The sequence below is a fragment of the Eumetopias jubatus genome, unplaced genomic scaffold (genome assembly GCF_037043125.1).
Source record: "Eumetopias jubatus isolate StellerSeaLion01/CBP00866 unplaced genomic scaffold, mEumJub1_p1.0 scaffold_7, whole genome shotgun sequence".
Lineage (NCBI taxonomy): Eukaryota > Metazoa > Chordata > Mammalia > Carnivora > Otariidae > Eumetopias > Eumetopias jubatus.
Window position 1 is genome coordinate 75,511,589 of NW_028274813.1, and position 20,775 is coordinate 75,532,363.

At 39.1% G+C, this 20,775-nt stretch overlaps 2 protein-coding genes across 2 annotated transcripts; both read right to left on the reverse strand.

The window, feature by feature from the left end:
* Window positions 1-6,866: 6,866 nt before the first annotated feature.
* Window positions 6,867-7,805, reverse strand: LOC114221378 (olfactory receptor 4F6-like). The gene is given in 1 exon segment (XM_028119497.2): window positions 6,867-7,805. A coding segment is annotated over 1 exon segment (939 nt).
* A 10,459-nt stretch (window positions 7,806-18,264) lies between these two features.
* LOC114221388 (olfactory receptor 4F3/4F16/4F29-like) lies at window positions 18,265-19,307 on the reverse strand. Its single transcript, XM_088025078.1, has 2 exons — window positions 18,436-19,307; window positions 18,265-18,340 (listed from the first exon to the last, which is right to left on the reverse strand). The coding sequence occupies exons 1-2, from the start codon at window positions 19,296-19,298 to the stop codon at window positions 18,265-18,267; spliced, it is 939 nt and encodes a 312-aa protein (XP_087881204.1). The 5' UTR covers window positions 19,299-19,307.
* Window positions 19,308-20,775: the final 1,468 nt, after the last annotated feature.

Here is a 20,775-nt window from a genome sequence, read left to right on the forward strand (position 1 = left end):
AGGATTTACTGAGTCAATCAGGAAAAAAAATATACATACACACACACACACACACACATATATATATATTTCTGTGTAAAGCTTCCATAAAACTAGAGTCTAACCAGAGGGTAAGAAGGACAATTTTGGAGAAAAAGAAAGTAGAATACATTTTTAAAATCAGAAAGGAAATTGATGGAAAGATGACAAAAAGGAAGACAACAGGAAATTGGGTTTTTGAATGCTGCAGGAGTCCAAGATGGTCAGTTAGAGGGAAAATTGTGGCAAACAGTAAGAAATAGCAGACTGGAAGCTCATTCAGATATGCAATCTCAAAAGTCCAGCGGCTCAGAATTGCTTCTTACTAGCATTAGAGTTGCTTTCTTTTTGACTAACATACTGCATTCCTTAACTTTTGACTAACATACTGCATCCCCTAGTTTTACTTACTTGCTTGAGGGAAAGGTGCCATATCATGCTACTATAGACAAACAAGTTACCCAATGGCTCTCCTTCGCTGAGATCTTATGTGTGCAAGAAATGATTTCCACAATGAAGAAATAACTGATTCATTTTAAACCTGACTCATTACCCAAGAAGGATGAGCTTGGATTGGTTGCTGCAGAAGACAGGGCAAGAACAGATGAGCTCAGGAGGGGAGAGCCAGACTCCAGAAATGAGAGCTAAATCTGAGAATAGAAGGATAAATGAGCCAAAGACAAAAGGTACCTACTTTAGATCCCTCAAAGAACAAAAAAGACAAAATACTACAACTCACAAATGGGAGATCTGGAAACTTACCCAGGTCCTGTCTTCAACTATTCAACAGCTTCTAGAAAGAGACACTAGATTCTGGGTGCTCAATCACCTTGGGACATTGCAGACTTCCATGGAAACAGCACTGCTCCTTTAAGGCCATTGCCATTCGAAGATATTCCACTCTCAGTTCTCTAGTTCTGTCTAGCTATCACACTCAAGAATTACGACACGAATTACAGCGATTCTTTATTTAGACTATGTAAATGATCATGGTATGCAGAAAACCCAGATTCTGCAGCATTTAATGAAATCATCATTTATTTTCTTTTTAATTCAAGTTAGTTAGCATATAGTGTATTATTTGTTTCAGGGGTAGAATTTAGTGATTCCATCATTCCATCAAGTGCCCTCCTTATGGAATTATCATTTAAAGGTCTTGATTTAGGGTCACCTGGGTGGCTCAGTTGGTTAAGCACCTTCCTTTGGCTCAGGTCATGATCCTGGAGTCCAGGGATCGAGCCCCATGTCCATCGGGCTACCTGCTCAGCAGAGAGCCTGCTTCTCCTTCTCCCTCTGCCCTTCCCCCTTGCTCATGCGCTCACTCTCTCTCCGTCTCTCTCCCTCAAATAAATAAATAATAATCTTAAATAAATAAATAAATGTTTGAGTTAAATGGAATCAGAATTGGGGAACTCCTTACAATAGAATCATGGGAATTTTACATTTTAAAATGTTCCGGAAAAAAAAAGAGAGAAAGATGTTCATTATCCCCAATTAATAAAATCACTCAGTTGGAAGAGATCTAAAAATGTGTTCTGACACAGTTCCTTTCTTTTGTTTCTCCATCCTGGACATGTCAGTTTCTCTACAGTTCACATGGTTTGAAAATGCATTTTCTTCCTTGGCATCCCGCTTTTTATTAACATAATAGTCCAAAGGTTCATCCTTACGAAAAGAAAATCTCTCATCCTTTTAAGTAAGCTGATGGCCACTTGATTCTTTCTCTGTGAACATAAAGACATTATCAGCAACTCCCTCAGATAAATGTTTGATATCCTTGAACTTGGTAAAAGCAAATAAAGATCACTTGTCTGTGCCCTTTAGTTTTAACCACCTCGATTCCTTTAGTCTTCCTCCATGGGATTATCTTCTATGTCTTCATCTTTGGCACTCTGCCTAACCACCCCCATTTCACCACCAAACATCTCACTGCAGTGACCTAGAAAAAATTCTAACAAACATTTAAAAAACACAAACAAAATCAGGAAGATTGATTACTGGTTGTGGAACATTACATATTTAGTTCCCTAGTTTTTTCTCCATCCTTCCACCACCTAATTTTAACCTACACTACATTAGTTTAGTTTAGGATGAGTTAGTTCCCTAGATACTTTTCTTCTAAGCAGGTTTTAATTATACTTTCTCCATCGTGATTCTATGAAATGGGGGTTTTATTTTTTTAATTTCACTTATCACATATACCTAATGAACTTTCTCTTTATTTCTTCGTTCCCTAAAGATAGAGGTAAAGTAAGCTTGTTATGATGGCACACATATTGGTATTTAATTTTAGTGCTAGTAACTTTCCCTAAAGATCCCTTGGTACAGTTAACAACCTAGCCTGCATCCTGGTCCTGACCACAGTGTGGACTCCAGACTCTGCAGTATACCTTCAGTTGCATCTTTGAATCTCCAAGTCACTTCCAAATCCTAGTTAAAACTTAAGGTTAATTCAGTTATTCATGCTGACAACCATTTGTATTTATTCTCCTGCTCTGCTCATCACCTCCCCACCACCACCTGTTTCTTCCTGCCTCTGAGCCAAAACATAATTGAAATAGACAAACAGCAAACCATTACCTGAGTTTTCCTTGTCATTGAAGTTTATCTAGTTTAATACCTTCGTCCTCTTGTCAGCTTCACTCCATCCTTCCCTTGGAGCTATTCACAGACTATTATCGCGAACACACAGAGGTATATAAAGTGTTTCTAAAAATGGAAAATATAGCTAAATAACTGAACTGGATGACCAACTAATGCTGTTGTGAGCTGGGGTTGCAAAACTCAAGTCATTTAATCAAGAAAATTGTCTCCTAAAAATACATTCACTGTGATTGAAGCAACAAAGGGAAGTGTTGATAATGAGTCACAAGGGGCAAGGAATGACACGAGAGTCTTTAAGAAAATTAATCTCAAAATTTTTTGCCACTTTAAATCCTATCATGAATAATAAAAGCATCCCTGGATAATTTGGTAATATTCACTTTCCAAGAGATTTATACAAATTATATGGAACAGCCTTATAAATATAGATTTTTCTCTAAATGTAAATGAACTAGGCAAGTGAAAGAATGAGATAAAAAAAACTTCTAGTAAAAAAGAGCATACAATGTGACTCTTATAAATAATAAATTTACTGCATTGTAATAACCACTTTGAAGATACAGCTCTGTCTCACTCATATTTGCTTCTTTCAAAACAGCTTGTACACTGTCTTGCAATCAAGGGGACAATCAATGTATTTGTTGAACTTCACCAAAAAATCCAGTCACTGAAATAATTCCATTGTCCCTTACTGTGCTTGTTATTTGAAATCATATTCCTATAATATGAATTAGAAACTTCACTTCAAAATATTAAGAGAAAGTAACAAGACTTGTGTCTATCTTTTTTAGCTTCAAGCGCAGAGATTGAGGTAATCATATCCCTCAGTTCATGGTACGTTATCAGCATTGATTTACAGAGGGTCCCTCTCTTATTTTACTTATTTATTCCCATTAATATCCATTCTCTCTTTCTAATTCCTTTTCCTCAGAGGCAACCATTCTAGTGTATTTTAAGTGTAGCATGGTATTGATGTGGGAAATAAAGGCAAAAGAAATGCAGCTTAAATTAAAATCTCCTTGCAGGGGCACCTGTGTGCTTCAGTTGGTTAAGCGCCTGCCTTCGGCTCAGGTCGTGATCTCAGGATCCTGGGATCGAGCCCCACATCGGGTTCCCTGCTCAGTGGGGACCCTGCTTCTCCCTCTCCCTCTGCCACTCTCCCTGCTTGTACTTTCTTTCTCTCGCTCTCTCTCCCTCTCACTGTCAAATAAATAAAATCTTTTTTAAAAATAAAATAAATAAAATAAAATCTTACAGCTTGTAGCCCACTGACAGATACCTGAAGCATGCAGAGCGTGACCTTCCTCAAGGAACTTGTGGCTGCCTTAATGTCTTAATGTTTAAAAGTAACCTTATCTTGGCAGAAGCTGGCCCCTCAAGGTCCTAAAAGCCTTGCTTCCAGATTCCTTGGAGACTGGTGCTATCCCTACCCCCACTAGTTAAAAAATATACAATCAGTCACTCCTCACAATCTCAGTACAGCTCTTTCTGCCCACAGATCCTGTCCCATGAGTAGGGAAAGGGCTAAGTCAAAAGCAGGAGAGCTAGGAGGCTCCTTACTCCCTGACTAGGCTCTGAAACTGTTCCTGGCAGGTGGAGACTCTGAAACAGAGCAGAATAAGAGATAAGGGAACAAACCAAGACAGCACAAATATCTCAAGGCACAAGCTTCCCAGTCAGTTCTCAATAAAAGGCCGACACTAAAAGCCCTCAGTGGCAAGCCATTTGGGACCCCTCTCACTCCAGAGAGCCTTTTCTTTCCTTTCTGTTCTCACCCTCACTTAATAAATTTCACTCCACTTCACCTTTTTGTGTCCATGAGATTCATTCTTTGACTTGGTGAGACAAGAACCCTGCAATCATACGACAGTATTCCATTTGCTATCATAAAACACGCAGAATGTTTTCTATGCACATACATATAAAATATATGTGCCATTCTAAATGTTTTATTTCACTTAGCCCAAGTTGCTATGTGGACATCAGGTCTATTATTCCCAAATATCACATAGTAATCTATGGTGGGTATGCACAACTTTTTGACTATCTGATCACTAATACCTAATGGCAGACACCCAAATTACCTCAGGGCCACTGCATATGATTATACAAGTATTGGGGTCACCTGCCACAAATTCTCCAACACCCATTTTCCAATAATGTTAATTTCAGCTGAAATACAGCTGTGTAATGAACATATTTGTTAAAATTCTAAAATATATGCACACTGGTTAGAATACAGCCACTGTCATATTTCCACTGGGGCTCCACCTGGCACCCAAGTTCTTTCCCCAGAATTCTTATGAATCAGATGTGAAAAGGGAATGCCTAGAATATCAGGGGTCTCCAGGATCTGGCTACTTATGGAAACACTGGTGAAATCTGAATACAGTCTAGCGTCAAGTTAATAGTAATGTACCAGTGTTGATCTCTCAGTGTACCACAAATGGACCACAGAGATATAAGATGATAACATTAGAAGAAACGGTTGAAACTGAAGCTGGTCGAGGGCTGCATAGGAACTCCCTGGAATACCTTGGCAACTTCTTGGTAACACTAAAACTGTCCAGAATGAAAGCTCTATTTAAATGAAACAAGAAATCAGAAGAGAAATTTAAAAATAAGGCCGAATAGATTTATTAAGTGAAATCATTCATGAACATTTGTTGAAGCTCTGCAATTTGGCAAACAGACATTCAGGACACAAGGTGAATAATATACGGGTACCCATCATTGACAACTTAACAGCCCAGTGGATACATGACACTTAGCTACTGAGGAAATAAGATCTAAAGTGACAGAAGGCAGGAAAGGACCAGGAGGCTGGCAACCTAGACTCTGGATTTTAATCTTCCATATAGTCCCTTTAGGATCTTGAGCTAATTAACTAATTTTCCAGTACCTGAAACTTTTTAAAATAGGGAAACTCTATGAGATGATTTACCTTAAAGCTAAAAAACCATGAGATCCTCCCTAATTGAATTTTAATAATTTTCTAAGTAACTGTGTGGGCTCTATGAACTATTATCTCTCAGCTCTAAGCTATCCTTCTGTACTCTGTCCAGAAGCAGGAGCTGAGGCTCTGCAAACTCATTTCTTTTTGGCCAGCTCTGCCATTAGGGGGCACTAGAGGGAGACTGCACGGCTGGAAGAGGAAGAAAGTACTTCCTTGCTCCTTCCTGTTTGCTGCTGTGCGCTTCCTTTCTGCTCACCACGCCTGTGAGCATCACCCAACCACACAGTTCACCTCAGCAACCTTGGTTTCTTTCCTAGGCAGCAGCTGCGTTCCAACCTTAGAGGAGGTCACCTCATCACACCCTCCTCAGGAACACCTGTGTTAGCCTGCAGCACCCTTGCATCAGGGGTGGTGTCCCTGCCCTCCTCTAAGCTCAGAGACCTTAGCACCAGCCAAGCAGCAGTCCCTCCTCAGATATGTGAATTTCAACTCCACAGGTCCTTCTTCCAAGATTTTAATAGCTTTTTATTTTTAAGTTTTAGTAATTCTAACTTCTTTCCTTCATTTTCCATCCCAAGGAGTGAGACCTGCTTCCTACAAATGCTATGTCTGTGATATCTCACAGTTCATCCTTTTTCAAAATCTAGTTAACAGCTTTTACTTAGCAAACCATTCTTTACACCAAACTTTTCCTTTCAAATTAACTGGTATGATTACTCCTTAACTGGACCCTGAAAAACCAGATTAGCAATAGAACAATGAGGGAATCTAAGAGATAATGAGCTGCAAAGATAGAAAACAAACGAGCTATATAGTAAGACAAATCAGATGAAGTAAAAATTAATCCTTATCTTTAAAGTAAGAGAGTCTATTTAACATGGAGAAACTAGAAAATGAACAGTGAGCCACATATTGCCTTTCAAAGGGGATTTTTTTCACATTTATACTAATTCTATTTGGCACCATATCAAGGTAAGACCACTGGTGAGATAAGAAAACCTGACCAGGGCGCCCGGGTGACTCAGTTGGTTAAGTGTGTGGCTTCGGCTCAGGTCATGATTTTGGGGTCCTGGATCCAGTCCTACATCTGACTCCCTGCTCAGTTGGGAGTCTGCTTCTGCCTCTCCCTCTGTCCCTCCCCCCACTTGTGCTCTCTCTTGCTCTCTCTCATAAATAAATAAATAAATAAATAAATAAATAAATAAATAAATAAAATAAACAAATGCAAAAAAAAAAAACCATGATCTCTAAGTCTCTCAAATAAGCAAAGCCCAAATCCTTTGCATATTTAAGAGACTTTACTCTAATTCACAAACTGAGAACATAGTCTCTTCATTGCCACCTTCATCTCCTTATTTCTAAAAGTGTAGATCACTGGATTCAGAAAAGGAGTGAGAACTGCATCAAAGATGGCAAGGAACTTATCCAGATGTGATGTGGGAAATGGCCACACGTAGAAGAAGATTAATGGCCCAAAGAACAAAACAACCACAGTGACATGAGCTGACAGAGTGGAGAGGGCCTTGGACATAGTCCCCAAAGATTTTTTCTGAACAGTCACCAAAATAAGGGTGTAAGAGATGATTAGAATTAAAAAGGAGGCCACAGAAATAAAGCCACTGTTGGCAGTAACCATGAATCCCAATTTGTTTGTCTCTCTGCAAGCAAGTCTGATAAACCGAGGAAGGTCACAGAAAAAGCTGTCTAATTCATTAGGCCCACAGAAAGGCAAGTCCACAACAAAGGCCAGTTGAGTCACTGAATGAATTAAGCCAATGATCCAGGAAGCAACTAGAAAAAAAATGCACCTCCGTGGGGTCATGATGGTCAGGTAGTGGAGAGGCTCACATATGGCAACGTATCTGTCAAAGGCCATGGCAATGAGCAGCACCATCTCAGTGCCCCCAGCTGCGTGGATAAAGAAGATCTGAGCTACACAGCCCCCGAAAGAGATGGTTTTGCACTCTCTTAAAAGATCATAAATCATCTTGGGAGCTGTGGAAGAGCAAAATATCAAGTCGATGATGGAAAGGTTGGCCAGCAGGAAGTACATGGGGGACTGTAAACGAGGGTCAGAGGTCACAGTTAGCAGGAGGAGGAGGTTTCCCATCAAGCTGGCCACATAGTACACACAGGAAAAGAGAAAGCGAAGGAGCTGGATCTCAGGTGAGGTGGAGAGTCCCAGGAACACAAACTCCAACACCGCTGAGTGATTGCCTTCATCCATGGTCTGTCAGCAGTGACACCGCTCCTACCACCTGAAAGAGGAGAGTAAGGAGAAACTGATGTAGGAGAAATGGCACGGATCTTAATCTTGGGCAATTCAATCACTGTCAGAAAACTAGACCAAGGCTGATGTGTGCTCTTGGAGACCATTTCGGTCACAAAGCAATTCAGATATCTTCGTCGTGTTTCATCACCGGAAGGCAAATGAAAGAATAAGGATCCTTTTACTTACTTAGATTGATAGTTCTGTTGTATTTTTCCTGTCATTGTTTCATAGTCATATCTCATAAACGACTACGAATTAATAGGCTTTCAGAAATTACCTAACTACATGAAATAATGCAGTGACAGTACATTCCATAACTTGGACATATCACAGTATAGTGTTACCATATCCATGACCACATTGGCAAGGTCTATGAAAATCTTTGTAAGTTTTCTCTGAAGACCTGATATGTAAATGTCTCATAGCTATGAATTAGCAAGGCAAGATGAGTTATTTAAAGGAAGGAAGGAGGGTGCCTGGGTGGCTCAGTTTGTTAAGCGACTGCCTTCGGCTCAGGTCATGATCCTGGAGTCCCGGGATCGAGTCCCACATCGGGCTCCCTGCTCGGCAGGGAGTCTGCTTCTCCCTCTGACCCTCTTCCCTCTCGTGCTCTCTATCTCTCATTCTCTCTCACTCAAATAAATAAATAAAATCTTTAAAAAAAAATAAAATAAAATAAAGGAAGGAAGGAAAGAGAGGTGTAGAGGATGCCAGAGCATGGCACGCACCATCCCATAGAAGGAAAATAATCTAGTGAGAGGGACACAGTTATGGGTTCAGTGGAGGGCATTCTGCTTGGGGCAAAGAGAAGAAGGAATGTGAGACCGGAATGACAATGATAAATCATAAATGCCGGTAAAAGAGAAAGAGTAAAAGTGAAAATATCGGTCTTTACACTTGGCTCTCTTGATATATATAAAAATACTTAACCTCATTCTGAATTAAATAAATATATGCTAAAATAGCAAGACACTAGTTTTTCTTATAACATCAGCAGGGATTTAAAGACTTGACAAAATGCAGGGTTTGAGAGGAAATGGGGAAACAGGTAGTCTCATAACTGGTGGTGGGAGAGTAAACTGATAAAACACTTGCCAAGTTGGTAATACTTTCCAAAATATACTTTGACTCAGTGATTCTACTTCTCAGAAAAATATCTGGATATCTGTGTGTGTGCACAGAAACAAAGTGAACAAAGAAGAGATACAGATTGGTAGTTGCCAAAGGGGAGGGGGATCGGAAGGATGGGTGAGATAGGTGAAGGGGGTCAAACGATACAGTTATAAAATTAGTAAGTCATAAGGATGTAATTAATGCACAGCATGGTGGCTAGAGTCTGTAGGAATGTATTGGCTATTTGTAAGTTCCTAAGAGAGTAAATCTTGAAAGTTCTTATTGTGGTGAACTTTTTGCAGTGTATACAAATATTAAGTCATTATGTTATACACCTGAAATTGATAGAATAGGTCAATTACACCTCAATTTAAAAAAGATACAAAGAGTTGCACCTTAGTGGCACAATGGGTTAAGCAGTAGATTCTTGGTTTTGGCTCAGGTCCTGATCTTGTGGTCTTGAGACTGAGCCCCAGGTGGGCCACAGGCTCAGCACAGAGTCTGCTTAAGACACTCTCTCCCTCTCACTCTGCCCCTCCCCACCCTGCACTTGCACTCTTTCTCTAAAATAAATGAATAAATCTTTAAAAAAGAGAGGGGAGGTCACCTGGGTGGCTCAGTCGTTGGGCGTCTGCCTTCGGCTCAGGTCATGATCCCAGAGTCCTGGGATCAAGCCCCACATCGGGCTCCCTGCTCCACAGGAAGCCTGCTTCTCCCTCTCCCGCTCCCCCTGCTTGTGTTCCCTCTCTCGCTGTCTCTCTCTGTCAAATAAATAAATAATCTTAAAAAGAGAGAGAGAGAGAGAGAGAGAGATACAGAAATGTTTACTAAAGCATTGTTGCTTGTAAAAGCAAAAGCCTGAAAACAATTTCAATGTGTAGAAATAAGGGACTAGTTGAATAATCTCTAGTAGATCCCATCTATAGTATACTACATAGCCATTTATTTTGCTAAAGTTCACCTAAATATACATAGACAGGAGGAGAGGGGGCAGTATCTTGCATCCATCTTATCCTATCTGGCTTTTTAATATTTATACAAATAAATTACATATATAAAATTAAATAAATTAAAAAATGGATTAACAATGCCTAGGTTGATATGCAAGAAGAAAAGTTAATAATAATTATCTCTAAGGACTAGGAAATTATGCAGGAAAAGGGATCTTTTGCTTTTCACTTTATAAGCTCTTCCCACTATCTTACATTCTTGCAGTAAACATATTATCAATTTCTAATGATGTATTGTATGGTGACCAACATAACATAATAAAATTAAATTAAATTTAAAAAGAACAGGTACAAGATAAAAAAAATTATCAATTTCACTTTTACAAAATGTCAGCGTATGTAGATCTGAAAAATTACACAATTTGTCTTTGGGATTTAAATCTTCCAAAGATATCTTCATAATGTATCTTCCAATTTATAGCAAAGATCAAAGCTACACCTAAAATATTCGCTGATTTTGTTGCTATACTCCTTCCTCTCCCTCCCACTCTAGCTGAACCACCTCCTCTTCCCTGGACAGGCACTCAAATGGTATTTACCCCTCCCTCACACACACACACTCAAATATTCCAGCCCATGGCTTCCCTCCATGTTCTTCAATCAGCCTGCAGTGCCTGGGCCTTCATTACATCTCTCCAGTTCTTCCCATTCTTCAACAGCCCACTCTGCAAAACTCCTTCCTCTATGAAGTACTTTCTGACACTCTTACTTTACATACATGGGGGAAGACAAATTTTTCTTACAATGTGGTGACAAAACCAGAAACCCTAACAATCATACGGTTCTGTTACTGCTCTAACAAAGACCACTATCTAATTCTCCATTGCTATACTTAAAAGTTTCTAAATATATGTTTAAAATGTCCTTTTTAGACTTTTTCCTGATGCTGGTGTTAATGATATCTACATTAATAAAAAGCAACTCAGCTTGGAAGCAGTTAGATTCCTTTCACAGGGATTATCACCAGGAATCTCCCCACTGATGCAATTCATCCAAGCAAACGATTGATTCTGAGTTACCCTCCTGGAAGCTGACAGTTATTCCAGCAATGCTTCTAAATCCCACTCCATCCCAAACTCTTGGTAGTTTTAACACAAGACCTTATTTTATCTTCCCCCTGAAAATGGATGATGCTTTTTAATGCATTAGATTAGCTAAGCATTTAAAAAGTAGATAATTCCTAGTGTCAGTAAAAAGATGGAAAACAAGATGGGACACTTGTTGGTGGCCCAGCCTTCCTAGCCAGTCTTTCACTTTCTGCCTAACTGAAAACTTGAGGTCTCTAGGGGCCTTACTTGGTATCAGTCTCCACTTTTAAACAAGGGCAGAATAGTAGCTTAAACCTGATCTTTTCCATGCAGGCAAGTGAAACTGTCCCCTTAACTCCTTCTGCAAAAAGAGTCTTTGCTGTATGACAAAGTAGCTTAAAGCAAGGACATTTTACTTGCTCCTGACTCGGCAGTTAGGGCTGAGCTCAGCTGGGCAGGTCTCATGCGGATCTCACCTGGGTTTTCTCATGAGGCATCAGTTATCTGGCAGTTTGGGATTGGAGGGTTTAAGATGGGCTCATTCACATGTCCAGGGCCTTAATGCTGGCTTCGCTGGGCCTTTCTCTCCAAGGGGTATTTTATTTTTCAGTAGTCTTGCCCAATTTCTTTACAGGGTAGTAGGAACTCTGCGATACAAGAAAGGCAGAAGGTGCAAAGCAAACGATGCCTCAGTTCTAGAATTCATGCAGTATCATCTTTGCCACATTCCATTGGTCAAATCAAGGCAGGAAACCAGGCCAGATTTCAGGTTGGGAAATAGACTCTACCTCTTGACAAGAGAAGGTGTAAAATACTGTAACCATGTTTTTCAATTAACTAGAGGCTCCATATCTACTCATTGTGAGTGTGTTGATTGGCTAAGTCTGTTAGCCTTAATATAAGGAACTGATATATGTCCTGTAGAGTTCTATGGTGCTGTTGCTCCAAATTTTACTAACTCGAACCAATTAACTCAGCAACTCTCTCCCATTCCAGTATTTGTCTTCTATTTAGCCAGTTTGTAATAATTAATTTTAATTTCTTAATGAGTTTACATCCTGATACTATATATGAGACTAGGTTAAGCCACATGACCTTCTAGAGTCTCCTGTGTGCAGGACAGACCAGCCTCCTAACTGCCAAAGAATATTCAAGAACACTGAGGCAGAGACACAGCCATTTTACTTGATTTGAAAGAGCCTGGAGTTCCTGTGGGATAGAAATTTCTCACCAACAATAAGTCAATCAGAGAAAGACATGTATCATATGACCTCACTGATATGAGGAATTCTTAATCTCAGGAAACAAACTGAGGGTTGTTGGAGCGGTGGGGGGTGGGAGGGATGGGGTGGCTGGGTGATAGACACTGGGGAGGGTATGTGCTATGGTGAGCTCTGTGAATTGTGCAAGACTGTTAAATCACAGATCTGTACCTCTGAAACAAATAATGCAATATATGTTAAGAAAAAAGAAAAAGAAGAAGATAGCAGGAGGGGAAGAATAAAGGGGAGTAAGTCGGAGGGGGAGACGAACCATGAGAGACGATGGACTCTGAAAAACAAACTGAGGGTTCTAGAGGGGAGGAAGGTGGGGGGATGGGTTAGCCTGGTGATGGGTATTAAGGAGGGCACGTTCTGCGTGGAGCACTGGGTGTTATGCACAAACAATGAATCATGGAACACTACATCAAGAACTAATGATGTAATGTATGGTGATTAACATAACAATAAAAAATTAAAAAATAAATAAAAAAAAAAGTAGGGCTGAATCAAACTCAGAAACTCTGCACAGCAAGGGAAACAATCAATACAATGAAAAGGTAACCTACAGAATGAAAAAAAGATACAAATTATACATCCAATAAGGGGTTAATATCCAGAGTATGCAAAAAACTCATACAATTGCATGGCCAAATAATAATCTGATTAAAATGGGCAAAGGGCCTTAACAGAGATTTCTCCAAAGACATTAAAACGGCCAACAGTTATATGAAAAGATGCTCAAAATCACTAACCATCCAGGAAATGCAAATTAAAACTACAACAAGATATTACCTCACACCTACTAGAATGACTGTTACCAAAAAGTCAAAAGATAACAAGTGTTGGGACACCTGTGTGGCTCAGTTGGTTAAGTTGCTGCCTTTGGCTCAGGTCATGATCCCAGGGTCCTGGGTTTGAGTCCCACATTGGGCTCCTTGCTCAGCAGGGAGGCTGCCTCTCACTCTGCCTGCCACTCCCCCTGCTTGTGCTCTTTCTCTCTCTCTTTCTCTCTCTGACAAATAAATAATAAAATCTTTAAATATATATATATAACAAGTGTTGGCAAAGATGTGGAAAGAAAGGGAGCCCTTGTACACTGTTGATAGGAATATAATACAGTATTAATCACTAGGAAAATAGAATGGAGATCCCTCAAAAAATTAAAAATAGAACTACCATATGATCTAGCAAATCCCACTCCTGGGTATATATCCAAATGAAATAAGAATCACTATCTCAAAAAGATATCTGCACTCCCATGTCCATTTCAACACTATTCACAATAGACAAGATATGGAAACAACCTAAGTTCATTGACACATGAGTGGTTAAATATACACACACTAAACACACACACACACACACACACACACAAACACAGGAATATTATTCAGCCTTTAAAAAGAAGTAAATCCTGCCATTTGTGATAACATAGATGAACCTGGAGGACATTAGACTAAGTGAAATAAACCAAACACAGAAAGACAAATACTTCATGATCTCACTTATATAGAGAATCTAAGAAAATAAGCAACAGAGTGCCAGAGAATAGAATGGTTGTTACTAGGGACTGGGAGGTGTGCTGAAAGGGATATATTAGTCAAAGAGTACAAGCTTTCAGTTACTAAATGAATAAGTTCCTTAGACCTAATGTACACCATGGTGACTACAGTTAATAATAATGTATTGTATATTTGAAATTTGCTAAAAGAGTAGATTGCAGGTGTTCTCACATAAAGAGGAGGGGTTTAACTAAGGTGATGGATATGTTAATTAACTGATTGGGAAGTAATCACTTCACAATGGATACATAGATCAAACCATCACATTGTACAACTTAATGTGTACAATTTTTATTTGTCATCATACCTTAATAAAGTTGGGAAAGTGAATAAAAATAAATCCCTGTCCACTAATTGTTAAAACATAGAATTTTATTTTGATACCTACTAATGTGATGCAGAAACCACCTCCAAACAACCTCATTCTAGTTAACTAAGAGGAAGCTTTGCGTATGCCAGAAAGAGCTGTACTTGAAGTTTAGTGTTCTTTTTTTTTTCTTTAAGTTCTTGTTCGAGTACTTTGGAGGAGCCTAATGGCATAGAATCAGTAAATAGTTTATCATTTGTTAAGTCATTTTCAGCTTTCTGTAGAACAGTCTTATTAAAATTGGCTCATCCTCTGCCTGGACAACTGCAAAGTGTCTGGCTCTGTGAGAAGGAAGGAACCCCAGGAGGTGTCCACTCAGGCTTCAATTTTCTCCTCAAATAATATGACTCTGTCCTGGACTATCTCGGAGGAGTAGATGGTGCAGTGCCCTCCACTCATGCATAATTTTGTTTGAATATAAGGGAGTTATAAAGTCATTTTATTACATAAATCACCTCTGAGTCTCAGCCCCTTTGAATAGTAAATAGATGGATATTTTTAATGACAGATTTAAAAGACAGGACACAAAAACATATTTTATTGAATTGATGCATGTTTTATATTTATTTTGTGTTATTAAGTAGAGAGAGAAAAAATATGTTCAGATTTTAGAAGGACAGGTAAGAGACACCCACCAACTTGGAAGTGTGGTGATTAAGAGCAGGGATACTGGAGAAGAAGCTGTGTGGTTTTGCAACCAAGCTTTACCACTCACCACCTCTTTGTCCCTGGGCTAGTTAGTATATCTTTCTGTGCCTCAGTTAAATCATCTACAAAATAAGAATGATAATATTACCTACCTGATTGCTGTATTAAATAAATTAATGTATGTTAACAACTTAAGAGAGTACCCACCACATAAATGCTCAATAAATGTTGGTGATGGTGGAGGTGGTGAAAGTAGGACAAAATGATGAATGGGCTTTAAAAAGCCAGTCAGAACATTTTGGATGAGAGAGGAGCTATGACAGTTTCAACCAGGCTTGTAAATGACACAGTTAAGAGCAATCAAGGTGATGATAAATCCTGTACTGAATTTTATTTGGAGTGATTGCACATCTAAGTTTCCATATATCAAATAGAAAGTCAAAGAATCACATAATATTTGTAAGGCTGATATCCAAAGGAGCACTCTATGAGGTCACGAGGAGAAAGAGAAGTATAAACAAAACTTATCAAGAGGGAAAAGAAACAATTTCATACAATCATCAGCCTAAGGCTAATTTTGACAAAAAGAAATATCTCTTACTTGGTTAAGCTAAGGTCTTAACCTGTAATTATCCTAATAAATATATATTTTACAAATAAAGAAGTCCAAAATAGCATCAGAAGAAAAGTGAAGGTAGAAGAACAAAATAAATTCCTGAATGAAGTCTGAAACTAATATAACACTGTATGTTAACTAACTGGAATTAAAATAAAAACTATTAAAAAATAGGTAAACTGAAAATAAAAGAAGTCTGAGACCTGTTGGTGGTTTAAGATAGATTCAGGGGCACCTGGGTGGCTCAGTTGATTAAGCATCTGCCTTCAGCTCAGGTCATGATCTCAGGGTCCTGGGATAGAGCCACCTGTCGTGCTCCCTGCTCAGAGGGGAGTCTGCTTCTCCCTCTCTCTCTCTGCTCCTCCCCACTGCTCATGCTCACTCTCTTTCTCTCTCTCGAATAAATAAATAAAATCTTGTTTTTAATTATTTATTTATTTATTTGACAGCGAGAGAGCGAGAGAGACAGCAAGAGAGGGTACACAAGCAGGGGGACTGGGAGAGGGAGAAGTGGGCTTCCCCCCGAGCAGGGAGCCCACGCAGGGCCTGATCCGAGGACCCCAGGATCATGACCCAAGACGAAGGCAGACACTCAACAAATGAGCCACCCAGGCGCCCCATAACATCTTGGAAAAAAAGATAGATTCTCATGATCCCAGGGTCCTGGGATCGAGTCCCGCATCGGGCTCCCTGCTCAGTAGGAAGCTTGCTTCTCCCTCTGCCTCTCTCTGTCTGTCTCTGTCTCTCATGAATAAATAAATAAAAGCTTTAAAAAAATAAAAAATAAAAAAGATAGATTCATCACAAAGATCTATCAAAATTTGCTAACTAACAAGAATATGAGTATATATGTGGCACTTTCAAAGAATCTTTAAAATAAGTAATAATTGGGGTTGCCTGGGTGGCTCAGTTGTTAAGCATCTGCCTTCAGCTCAGGTCATGATCCCAGGGTCCTGGGATCAAGCCCCATATCAGGCTCCCTGTTCAGCGGGAAGCCTGCTTCTCCCTCTCTCACTCCCCCTGCTTTTGTTCCCTGTCTTGCTGTGTCTCTCTCTGTCAAATAAATAAAATCTTCTTTAAAAATTAAAATAAAATAAGTAAGCATTAATATAATTTTATCATAGTTATTAGTTTCTAAATTGATAGTTTAGTTGTTTAAAGATCAGAAAGATTTGTCTCTGGCCTATATTATCTTTGGGTCCCAAAAGTTCTAAAGTGCCTTAGCTGTTCTGTCTTAGAAATTATGACCCACTAACAGAGACAGATAAAGGAATGCAGTAATATTCACACATGAGATTCTTGAAGCTTACTTAAGGTAACTGCCAATCCTTGGTAATAATAAGAAAAGTTATGGTGAACACCCTTTAGAGTGTTCATTAGAGTAGAAAACAATACACAGGGGGGAATACTGTTTAATTGTGGATTTTTAGTAAGTGATATAAATGAAAGCCATGAATGAGACCATGGATGAGTGATGAAGTAATCATGCAGTTGTAAAATAACCAGAAATTTCTTGTTAGCCTGTAAATAAAGAACTTGGAAACAACAAATAATCATACAAAACCGATACCAATGAAGAGAGTCATGACCTCAGTTGTGCTACTTCTGCTATCACCAAGTCAGAAGTAGCAGGCCAGAGGAATAGTCTATTAATGAAAAGCTCAAGAATCGAAATTAATAAGTGAGCCTAGATTTTTGTAAAATCAAAAGTGAAGAGAAAAAAGTTCACTATGTGAGGTGTTAGATGTGTTAATTATCTTGATCTTGGTAATTACTTTACAGTGCATGTGTATATCAAGTTATCATATTGTACACTTTAAATGTATAAATTATAGGGGCGCCTGGGTGGCTCAGATGGTTAAGCATCTGCCTTCGGCTCAGGTCATGATCCCAGGGTCCTGAGATTGAGCCCCACATCGGGCTCCTGGCTCAGCGTGGAGCCCACTTCTCCCTCTCTCTCTGCCTCTCTCTGCTCATGCTCTCCCTCTCTCTCTGTATCTCTGTGTCTGAAATGAATAAATAAAATCTTTAAAAGAAAAATAAATAAATGTATAAATTATATTTGACAATTATTCCTCAATAAAGTTGGGAGGGAAGTGTGGAGATCTGATTCTCACCTTGAATCTATCACTTAACATCTCTGTGCCTGACTGTTATCATCTATAAAATAAATAGGTTGGAACAAATGATCTCAAATTCCAGTTCTAAATTTCCACAATTCCACTATATAATCAACAGTTCTCTAGGTGACCAAAGGAATGGGGTAATAGGAAACAAACAGATACTTTAGAAGAAAAAAAAGTCAAACCAATTGGCATTACGGCAATTTGGTAGATAGTTTGAGTAAAGGAGGTTAACCAATTCAAAGCAGAGAAAGTATAACAGTGAAAAGGACTAACATGCTAATTTCCAGCACTTAATTGTTGAACACATTCTCTGTTTGGCACCTTTTGAGGGATAAGACAATTGGAAGTGGTGGATTAAGGTGTTAACTTTGGTTTGACATATTTTCCATAGTAATTAAAGAGGGATAAACAATAAACATTTCTTAATACTCACTACACAGAGTTTTCATAAATATTAAACAAAATAATTTATATAAAACAACCAGCACAGGGTCTGAAACACAGAAGTCCCAATATTAACTCCCTTTATCATTAGTTAGGATACTAGACATACACAGTGACATGGTAAATACCTAAATGTAACCTAGTATGTAAAATTAATAGAGATCTAAAATTTCAATCACTTTATTTTTTCTGTTGTTATTGAGTGTACAGCTAAAAATTTTTTTGATCTCTATAGTATTTAGTACATTCTCCTGTAACTCAGAAGCTGATGACAGAGTTTCTTCATTGCTACCTTCATCTCCTTATTCCTGAATGTGTAGATGACCGGGTTCAGAAAAGGGGTGAGAACTGCATCAAAGATAGCAAGAAATTTATCCAAGTGTGATGAGGGGAATGTGTATTCCTGAATGTGTAGATGACCGGGTTCAGAAAAGGGGTGAGAACTGCATCAAAGATAGCAAGAAATTTATCCAAGTGTGATGAGGGGAAGGGCCAGGCGTAGAAGAAGATTAATGGTCCAAAGAATAAAACCACCACAGCGACATGAGCTGACAAAGTAGAGAGGGCCTTGGATACCCCACCTGAAGAGTGTTTCCAAACTGTGGCCAGAATGATGATGTAAGAAATAATCAGTATAAAGAAGGAACCCACAGAGATGAGTCCACTATTGGCTGTGACCATGAACTCCAGTCTATTGGTCTCTGTGCAAGCAAGTTTAATGAGTTGAGGAAGATCACAATAAAAGCTGTCCAGTACATTAGGACCACAGAAGGGCAAGTCTACAACAAAAGCCAATTGGGCCACTGAGTGAATGAGGCCAAGGACCCAGGCTGCTGCCAGAATAAAAATGCATATCCGTGGGCTCATGATGGTCAGGTAGTGGAGAGGCCTACAAATGGCAATGTATCTGTCAAAGGCCATGGCAATGAGCAACACCATTTCTGTGCCCCCAATAGCATGAATAAAGAAGATCTGAGATATACAACCTCCAAAAGAGATGGATTTGCATTTTCTGAAAAGGTCATAAATCATTTTGGGGGCTGCAATGGAGCAAACCCCCACATCAAGAAAGGAGAGGTTGGCCAGCAGGAAGTACATAGGAGAGTGCAAGGCAGGGTCAGTGCTCACAGAGAACACAATGAGGAGGTTTCCCATTAGACTTGCCATGTAGAACACAGAGGAAAAGAAGAAAAGAAGAACCTGGACCTCCCATGAATTGGAGAGTCCCAGGAACACAAATTCAGATACAACAGATTCATTGGCTCCATCCATTGCTTCTGCAAGCAGAGGTGACACTAATTTTACCTGCAAAAGGGAGTAAAGAGAAAATCAACTTTGTGGGGAGTTGCTGAATGCATGAGTTTCATATTATAAAGAAAAAACATTGCCTTACTTCACAAAGCCAAAACGCATCTAATATAACCCCTTAAACTGTAGTTGCAGAAAATAGGCAGTAACTCATTGCTACAAAGCACTACTTCTAACTCCCTAGTCTCTTAAAATTCCCTAGGATTTGATAAGAGAAGTTTAAGCAAAATCTGCTGAATTAGAAGGGTTGTAAGAGGCAGACCAGGAATGCCCTGGAATAACATAAGAGAAGAAAGAAGAAATGGAAATGAGCTCATTGATTTTTCCCTCACAGTTTATTACTCCTGCTCATGGAGTTCCCCAAAACTCAGGCAATTTATGATGATCTTTGTTTTCCTTATCCCTTTGACTGCCTTCTATATGCAATGCTATCAGTCTCATTAATGCTCTTAGGTTTAGCCTCATTCTTTTGCATTTTATCAAATCATATTCACCTTTTCCTCCTCAAGAGAAAAGATAATGTAGAAACTCTAAATGTATCCAGCTATTGTAGCACAGCTCAGGAAGTGGAAGTGATCATAGAGCTTGAGCTATGAGAGCATATAATGAAGTAAGGACAAGCCAGAAGAGAGATTTTCCCTGCAGAATCTAAACATGGTTGAGCTAATGCGATATAGGAAAAAAAAAAAACTTATGAGATTTGTATTTGTAGATCTTTGCGCATGCCATGTTCACTTTTCATGGTTCATGGAATGGCAAAAAGAACAGAGCATTTGGAATCAGAAGAGCTGTGATCAGGGGCACCTGGGTGGCTCAGTCATTAAGCGCCTACCTTCAGCTCAGGTCATGATCCCAGGGTCCTGGGATCCAGCCCCACATCGGGCTCCCTGCTCAGCGGGAAGCCTGCTTCTCCCTCTCCCACTCCCCCTGCTTGTGTTCCCTCTCTCACTGTGTCTCTCTCTGTCAAATAAATAAAATCTTAATTAAAAAAAAAGAAGAAGAAGAAGAGCTGTGATCAGATCCTACAACTTGACTCACTTCTTAAACTCAGTTTCATCATCTGTAAAATAAAGGGGCTGAGGTGAGTGGTGCTAAGTAATTTTTCCAAGTCTAACATTTCTATGATTTTATAACACAATGCCACTTCAGAATGTAATGAAGCCCATCATAATGATAGTATTTTCTGCAGTGTACTGATATCATATTCACTATCTTTTCCCATGTCTGCAGTTGGTTATAAGTCCCATATTCCATGGAAATCCCTCTCCTCATATCTCCCTCTTCGCTAATTCCTTTTGCAGTACTTACATGACTCAATTAGCATATTATTATAAGTTATTATAAATTTGCTATATCGTTTATTTTGCCTTTTATCATAATCATCTGTAATTAACCAACAAACATTTGCCAGATGCCTACTAAGCACAATGCATTGTTACAG